Source organism: Elephas maximus, chromosome 7 (genome assembly GCF_024166365.1).
Source record: "Elephas maximus indicus isolate mEleMax1 chromosome 7, mEleMax1 primary haplotype, whole genome shotgun sequence".
Classification (NCBI taxonomy): domain Eukaryota; kingdom Metazoa; phylum Chordata; class Mammalia; order Proboscidea; family Elephantidae; genus Elephas; species Elephas maximus.
In genome coordinates, this window is record NC_064825.1 from 117546874 (window position 1) to 117556049 (window position 9176).

Consider the following 9176-nt stretch of genomic DNA (forward strand, 5'->3'; position numbering starts at 1 on the left):
GCAGATTTTTTGCATGGGCTTTTAATACAACGAATTTGTCACAAATTAAATAACACATGCACGCACACACAGGCACACATTTCTTACCTCCATCTACATAGTTCTTACCTCTGTGTCCACTACACTTTATTTCTAATCTAAACTGCTATCTGGTTATAAGAATGAGGCTCTATAATAAAAATGTGCTTTTTTTAATGCCTACTAACGTACATTATGGTGCCCTGGTGGCGCGGTGGTTAAAGACTGCGGCATGCTACACCTGCTTACCAAAACGTCAGCAGTTCAAATCTACCAGCTGCTCCTTGGAAACCCTGTGGAGCAGTTCTATTCTGTCCTTTGGGTCACTATGAGTCAGAATCTACTCAACAGCAACAGGTTTAATGTACATTGGATATTGAGAGAAAAAATAAATGAACCACCTCATTCTATTTTCTCTAGGAACGTAGTTGAGGATATCTTCCACTACATCATATAATGAGCTCTTAACTCTTTATGAAACCTCATGGAAGAAATTTCTCTTAGGTCAAATAACATCCAAATTAAGTGATTTTTTTGGGGGGGGGGTGGGTGGGCAATGAGAACATTACAACTGATGTCATTTTCATTTTTTCTTTATCCAAAAGGAAGTTGGAACAAATTTATATGTCATCTCTTGAAATTCTAAATAATTTTAGAACATGTAGTTTTTACTAGCTTAACCCTATTTTTATTTTAATATTTGAATTATGTCTTTCTTTCATCCAGTTTCCCTTACAAATATGTGTCATTGTATTAAAACAAGCCATCTTGGTAAACTCTTTTAGATTCTTTTCAAGGATAAGGAGTTTTGCCCCTTCAGTGGCAGTTTTCTTATCCTTCTTATCAGAATAGGTAGCTTATTATAAGAGAAAAAGTAGGAGCTTTCTACTCAAATGAACACTTATATTCTGTCTCTAACACTGCGAGGTTATGTGGTCCTGGGAAAGTTAAATAAACAGTCACTCAACTAGTAGTTGTATCACTGAATTATCACTGTAAAACAAAGACTCACTCCTTTCATTTGAAAGCAGAGTCAATATTATTATCAGAAGATTTAATTGGATCGCACATGTGAAGCTGTCTTTCCTCTGTCCACCATACTGTCTCAGACATGATCAAATCTCATTAATTTGTTGCAGAGTTTTAAATTTCTGACATGTTCCCTTATGCCAGATTAAGAGGCATTTTAAAATATGGTCCCTCTATGAGAAATGACAAATAATGTCCTCTATAAAAGGACTTTCAGGCATCAGCAAGAAGACCATTCTAGGTGATCCCAAAATCACACCTCTTAGGAAGCTTTGGGCAAACCAGTCAAGGCATCACTTATGGCTGATTGAGTCATTGCAAATAGGTATCTTCAAGCAACTCCCTTGTGTCTCTTCCTTTTATCATTAAGGATGAAGGAAGAGAGAGTGCAATTCCTTAGGGGATGACAGTTCACAAATCTTTGAGTCTCCTGTGAGTGCAGAGAGTATTTCATCATATTTCTTCTGAGGGTTATTTGTGACTCTGAGATTTAAATACCCCACACACATAGGAACAAGCGTGGGGTGAGCAAGTAGCTCAGAAACAACTATCAGGGTGATTCGCTGTCTCTGGATCTTCTCAGAATATTTGTTCAGTATAATCCATCAGGAGAAGAAAAGACTTTCAACCTCTCTCAAACAGGTAAAAAACTGGTGAGTTCATGGGTCAGTATTAAAAAAAAAAAAAAGGAAAAAAAGAGATTTGACCTTTTGGGAATGGAGCATTATACTGCTCATTGCTCCTTTGAGTTTTGGTTCTGCATAGTCTCAGGTAGATGCCACTGTATATTTTCAAAAGGAGACAAAGGCAGTACGTTGACTTTTAGGAATCTCATAATAGGTACAGATTCGGAGAATGCTAGAACTGAAAAGTTCTATGTTTTCCACTGCATTCATTTCACAGGTAAGGAAGCTGCATCCAACGCATCACCAAGATCAAATAATAAATCACTGGCAGAAACAGGACTGTATCCTAGCTCCCCAAGCTCTTGCTTCAGCATTCTTTTCTTATCAACTTGTAAAAACAGGCGATACATAGAAATCTAAGATATATTCAGTCTGAATTTATTTCTATGAAATCATACTTTTGTTCATCTTTTGTTAAATATTTGAGTTTATTGTTAACTATGGAATTTGTTTATCTACTCTTAATTCTGCCGTTTCTTCAATAGTCAAATGGGCTGAATTTTAGCTACAGGAGACTAGACAGGAAACTGTGTCTGTTTTCTTCTGTCTTAGTCAAACATTGTTAACCCCATTTAATGCATGAGAAACTAAGGTTCCAAGAAAGTAAGTAATGTGCTATAAAACAACAGCTAATAAGTGGAAAAACCTGTATTTCTCCAGTATGACAAAAAACAGGTGGGAGGCTTTATTATTGGTGAAGTCTCTTCTCACGTTAGCATCTTGAATTTAAAAGGGAGGTAAAAATGATTTTTCTATAACCTTTTCCAGTTGGGAAAACTAGAATCCAAAGTGAAATGAACTGGCTAGCACACAACGTTATGGATCTGATTCCTGATTCCTAGTGCTGTGTTCTTACTAGGCATCCAACACTCCTCTCACTATTGCGGTCTGGTGTCACCCTGCATTTTCAACATTGGTGCCTAGCTGTTTGCTCACCTATAAAATTATGAGGTTGGACTGAGTCGTTCCAGTTTTAACAACAAGCTTATGTTCTCACCTACTAAAGTGCAAGAATAGGCTGACAAATTGAAGGACTATGGCAGGTGTTTTGTTTTGTTTTTTGTCCTAACGGACCATTTTCAAATTTCTACGTGAGATAGTAGGGGAAAAAGAAATCAAGCGAGCACCATAAGGGAAATTAGCAATCCCAGGTTCAATGGCTGATTCTGCAACTGATTCATTGAGTGTCTTGACAAGTCCCCTCAACCTGCTAAGTCTTTGTTTCTTCATTGACCTAACCTAGGAAATGACGTAGGCATCCACCTGTAGTGAAAATGAGCTGAACTGCAGTAGGGGCAAGTATTCTTGTTTCTTCTTTTTAACAGCTTTATTGAAGTATAGTGAGTGCACCGTAAGTTGTACATACTTAAAGTATATAATTTGATGAATTATTACCACAATCAAGAGAGTGACCATATCCATTGCCTCCAATGTTTTTTGTTCCCCTTTGTAAACTCTCCCTACTACTCCTCCCCACATCTACCATCTCCAGGCAACCACCAATCTGCTTCCTGTCACTATTCATGTGGCTGTATTTTCTAGAGTTTTATAGATGAATGATAAAATGATTTACAGATGGAATCCTAAGATGATTCCCTGGCTTTTTTCACTCAGTATGATTATTTTGAGGTTTGTCTATCATGTGGTGTGTATCAACAGTTCTTTCATTTTAATTCTGATTAGAATTCCATTGTATGAATACATCACAATTTATTCATCCAGTCACCTATGGGTAGACATTTTGGTTATTTGTAGATTTTCTGGCTATTATGAATAAAACTACTGTGAACATTTGTATGCAAGTCTTTGTGTGGATATATGCTTCTTGCGGGGTGGGGGGGGGGGGGAACTTAGGAGCAGAATGGCAGGATCCTAAGGTAGTTATGTGTGTTTACTTTTGTCAGAACCTGCCAAAGTGTTTTCCAAAATGGTTGTACTCTTTTACTTCCTCACTGACTGCAATTCAATTTCTAGTTCCTCCACTTCTTGTCAACACTTGGTATAGCCAGTCTTTTATTTTATCTTAGCCGCTCTAATAGTTGTATATTCCACTGTGGTTTTAATTTACATTTTCCTAATAACTAATGGTGTTAAACATTTTTCATGTGCTTATTTTCCGTTCATATCTTCATTAGTTAAGTACCTCTTCAAATCTTTGGCCCGTTCTTAATGAGTTGAGTGTTTTCTTATTACTGAGTTTTGAGAGATATTTATATATTATGGGCACAAGTCTTTTATCAGAAATATGCTTTTCAAATAATTTCTCCCAGACTGTGGCCTGTCTTTTTGTTCTGTTTCCTAATTGACCTAATGTGTGAAATTATGCACACATTCACAATATGTTAAGAGTGAGTTCAAAAGCAGTAGATGCAAGTACTCTGTAAATGATAAGCTTGTGGGCCAGTATATGGCGTTCTTTATTATTAGAGCTCCTTCTTTGTTACCATTGATTATATTCTATGTGAAAATTAAAAGATGGGGCACTACTCCCATCCACCCAGAATTTAATATAAATTATGAATGTCCACACTTCCGTGAATGACATATTCCTCTACTTCTCCCCTTTCTCTTCTTTTCTAAGCAATAAATCAATTAAACCAGTTAGAGTCTGACTTCTCCTTTCAGGTGTAGATAGGGGATGCTTCTTAGTTCTGAATCACTTTGCTTTTTGGCCCACTGCTGTGTCTTCCTCTTAATTATGCCCATGCCTGACCCCTGGGTGCTTTCAAAGATCAGGAAAACTCAAGGACTGGTTCTACGCCCATGCATGACATGCAGGACAATAAAGGAAAGGAAGGCACAAAAATAAAAGAGATTTAACCTCCATCAAGTCACATATACACAGAAGCCAGGAAAGTGGGATGGGCACTAGAGTCAGACGGATGCAGCTCAGCTACTTAACTGACTCTCAACTTTGGTGGTTACTTAATATCTAGTCTTGGTTTGTTGGTTGGTTGGTTGGTTTTTAGACCTAAGAAGAATAATGATACCTACTTCATAGAGTTGTTGTGATAATGAAATTGTGTAATACGTGTAAAATATTCAATGAGGAACTGGCACGTAATAAACACTCAGTAACTACAGACTTTTTAAAAATTATTATCTGCTTCCATTTCTTATATAGCTCCCCTCTGCTTCAAGTATTTCACTTTCTTTGTATGTGTGTGTGATGTGTTATACTTTCACTTTGTGCTTTCTCTTTATGCCTACCTGAAATGAGAACTGACCTTTATTCATTATCCATATTTATGTTTGCTTTGCTTTAGAAAGAAGTAAGGAACACTCTAAACTACTCTTCTTTGCTAATTTATAATTACTTAGACTGGGTCAAGTACCTGATAAATAATTTCAGAACACCGGCATCATTGGAGAAACACCACTTGCCATTCCCAAGAAGCAAACATCTTTTTGTGTGTGCGTGTATGTGTTTATGTGAAGGTTTACGGCTCAAATTAATTTCTCATTCAAAAGTTTATACACACATTGTTTTGGGACATTAGTTGTGATCTCCACAATGTGGCAGCATGCTCCCCTTTTTACCCTAGGTTCCCTGTGTCTGTTAGCCCAGTTTCTGTCCCTTCCTGTCTTCTTATCCTGCCTTTGGACAAGAGATGCCCATTTGGTCTCATATACTTGATTGAACCAAGAAGCACATTCCTCACATGTATTAATTTTTTGTTTTATAGGCCTGTCTAATCTTTGTCTGAAAAGTGGGCTTCTAGAATGTGCAAACATCTTCTGTTTTGACAAGTGCTCCTGGGGAGGACACAATCATTGCCTTCACCGATGTCATTTCAGTCACCTTACTTCTCATAGAATCTTTTTACTTGGAGGAACCTTAAGGATCATCTCAAATAAAACCTTCATCTACTGTAGAAAATACATATTTTTATAATATGTCTTGCTTATGATTGCTTATCTTTAGTTTGAGTATTTCCAGTGACAGTGAATTTACTACAGTCACCAACTAATCACATCCAGGCACATGTAAAACAGAAGAGATGGATAAAGAGAACCACTCGGCAGTGACTGAGTTCATCTTTATGGGCATCACTCAAGACCCTCAGCTGCAGATCATCTTCTTTGTGGTCTTCCTAGTAGTCTACACGGTCACTGTAGTGGGGAATGTTGGTATGATTATCCTTATCATAATAGAGGTGCAGCTTCACATACCCATGTATTTTTTCCTCTGCAATCTGTCCTTTGTTGATCTAGGCTACTCCTCAGCCATCACCCCCAGGATGCTGGCTGACTTCCTAACTAAGTGCAAAGTTATCTCCTTCTCCAGCTGTGCCACCCAGTTTGCTTTCTTTGTAGGTTTTGTGGATGCTGAGTGCTATGTCCTGGCTGCCATGGCCTATGACTGTTTTGTGGCCATATGTCGACCCCTCCACTATAGTACACTCATGTCCAAGAAGGTCTGTTTAGCTCTCATGCTGGGCTCTTACCTAGCTGGTCTGGTGAGTTTGGTTGCCCACACTGCTCTCACCTTCAGCCTGAGTTACTGTGGTTCCAATATCATCAATCACTTCTTCTGTGAAATCCCACCGCTTCTGGCCCTCTCTTGCTCAGACACCTACATCAGTGAGATCTTGCTCTTTAGTCTGTGTGGCTTCATTGAATTCAGCACCATCCTCATCATCTTCTTCTCCTATGCCTTCATCTTCATAGCCATCATCAGAATGTGCTCAGCTGAAGGTCGCCTTAAGGCTTTCTCCACCTGTGGGTCACACCTCACGGGTGTCACACTGTTCTATGGCACAGTCATGTTTATGTACCTGAGACCAACATCCAGTTACTCCCTGGACCAGGACAAGTGGGCCTCTGTGTTCTACACAATTATCATCCCCATGCTGAATCCTTTCATCTACAGTCTGAGAAACAAGGATGTGAAAGCTGCTTTCAAAAAACTAATTGGGAAAAAACCTCAATAACAATTTAAAAAAATGAAAACTGTTCTACTTGGTGTGTGAATCCTAAATTCTACAATCTGAAATAAATATAAATTAATAAATTGAAAGACATGCCAATCAAGACACAATAGTTTTTGGTTTTCTGGAGTCTTGGGAGTTTTTTGTTTGTTTATTTGCATGTTTTTTACTTACAGTTGGCTCATATACTGATTAAAAATGGGGAGAATACTTGATAGTAGAAAGAATAGACCATCACTCTAAAACATTTTTTCAGGGTCATAAGGAATGCCAGGCCCAAAAGTTAAGAATTCTCTACTCTGAAAGGAAGTCAAATAAAATTTGGTTAAATACATGGGACATGGGTCTGGTGTGTTGGATGACTTAACTCAGCTCTGAGTCTATCTAATCAAATATTCAGCAAAAATAGAATGGCACATATATGCGCGGTCCTGGAGGAAAAAAAACATAAGACACATATTTTGTCAACAAGGAATTTGTTGTATCTTTAGTGACTTTATTTTCTGAGCCTGGTTCCACCAATCACAGAATCAGGAGCTATACAAGGCCCCAGCATAAGAGCTAGAAATCCAGGCTTTGCTACTAATCTAGCTGTGCGAGCTTTGACAAGACCCTTTTCTTCTCTGTCTTCAGCTTCCCTTCTCTCAAGTGATTGGTTTCACCTAATGATCACCGGATTCCTGTGATCTCCTCTACTTAATATTCAAAAGGAGCAGTCATCTTCATATATTGACACACTTTCAGTCCTTATGAAAGCCTAGGACCCTGTGACCCTAAGAGAGATACAGTTTGGTGCAGGCATAAGCGAATTTCAGCAAGATTGTAATGTCTAGAGGATTAGTCATTTGACTTCCATCCAAAATTCCTACCATGCCTTCTTCTTCTTCTCTTATCATCTCGATTAGAATCCAGACTTTTCCTTGGGTTCCAAGACTTTCCATGCTTTCCACCATCATTCCCAGGAGCTTATCAAAGAAACAGTCTCATTTACACTGGCATATCAATGACTGGCAATAAGAGAGAATGTGACTCCTCTTTGTATGTTCTTGATGCTACAAATCTTTGTGTGTGTGTGTGTGTGTGTTTTAAAGGTTTACAGAGCAAATTAGTTTCTCACTGAACAATTAATACATTATATTGTTTTGTGACATTGGTTGCCAACCACACAATGTGTCAACCCTCCCCTTCTCAACCTTCATTTCCCTATTGCCAGCTTTCCTGTCCCCTCCTGCCTTCTTATCCTTGCCCCTGGTCTGGTGTGCCCATTTAGTCTCATTTTGTTTTATGGTCCTGTCTAATCTTTGACTGAAGGGGTGAACCTCAGGAGTGATTTCAGTACTGAGTTAAAAGGATGTCCGGGGGCCATACTCTCGTGGTTTCTCCCATCTCTGTCAGACCAGTAAGGCTCGTCAGTTTGAATTTTGTTCTACATTTTTCTCCAGCTCTGTTTGAGACCTCTGTTGTGATCCCTGTCAGAGCAGTCAGTGGTGATTGCCAAATACCATCTAGTTCTGCTGAACTCAGTCTGGTAGAGGCTGTGGTAGTTGTCGTCCATTAGTCCTTTGGACTAATCTTTCCTTTGTGTCTTTGGTTTTCTTCATTCTCCTTTGCTCCAGACAGGGCAAACCCAGTGGAGTACCTTAGATGGCCACTCACAAGCTTTTAAAACCCTAGATGTAACTCACCAAAGTAGGATATAGAACATATTCTTTATACACTACCAAACCAAGCTAAACCCAGTGCCATTGAGTTGGTTCCGATTCATAGCGATCCTATAGGACAGACTAGAACTGCCCCATAGAGTTTCTAAGGAGCTCCTGGCAGATTCAAACTGCTGACCCTTTGGTTAGCAGCCGTAGCACTTAACCACTATGCCACCAGGGTTTCCCTTTATATACTATGTCATGCCAATTGAGCTAAATGTCCCCTGAGACCATGGTCCTCAGTCAAGGCTATAAAAACAATAATGGCAGGTATTAGCAGTAATCTGAGATCTAGGGAAAGCTAAGTATTTCTCAGATGTGCTGGGATTCCATCATACCACCTGTTCTAAATATTTACAATCAATAACCTTTCCATCTCAACTCTTCTTCCAGTGCAATACAGCCTACAATCATGGAACACACTGGTTTCTGTTAACATGTAGACAGCCCCACTCATCATGAAAGTCACCAAAGAGTTTCAGGGATAAAAGACACAGGAATCTCCAGGCTTTCAAATTGACCTGGTTCAAAATTACCCAATTACATCATGAATTTCCAAAATCATGTCAGTGTCACAGTATGAATAAAGAATAGACTGTGACTAATGGATAAATATGGAGTTGGCTGCCCAGAAACAGTACAGAAATACAGCCTTCAGCTTTTGTTTTGTTCTGTTTTCAGAATTTAATGGGTAAATCATATGAACTACATGAGAAATAAGAAAATAGGATTTCCCTAGCCCGTTAATTATAAACGACATATGTTATAATTGAAAGAGCAGTTGCCTGAGAATCAGAAAACTGTGTCCT

General features: G+C 38.7%; 1 protein-coding gene across 1 annotated transcript; it reads left to right on the plus strand.

Moving 5' to 3' along the window:
* The first annotated feature begins 5734 nt into the window (after positions 1-5734).
* LOC126079878 (olfactory receptor 1019-like) lies at positions 5735-6667 on the plus strand. The gene has a single exon (XM_049891238.1). The coding sequence runs from the start codon at positions 5735-5737 to the stop codon at positions 6665-6667; it is 933 nt and encodes a 310-aa protein (XP_049747195.1).
* The last annotated feature ends 2509 nt before the right edge of the window (positions 6668-9176 follow it).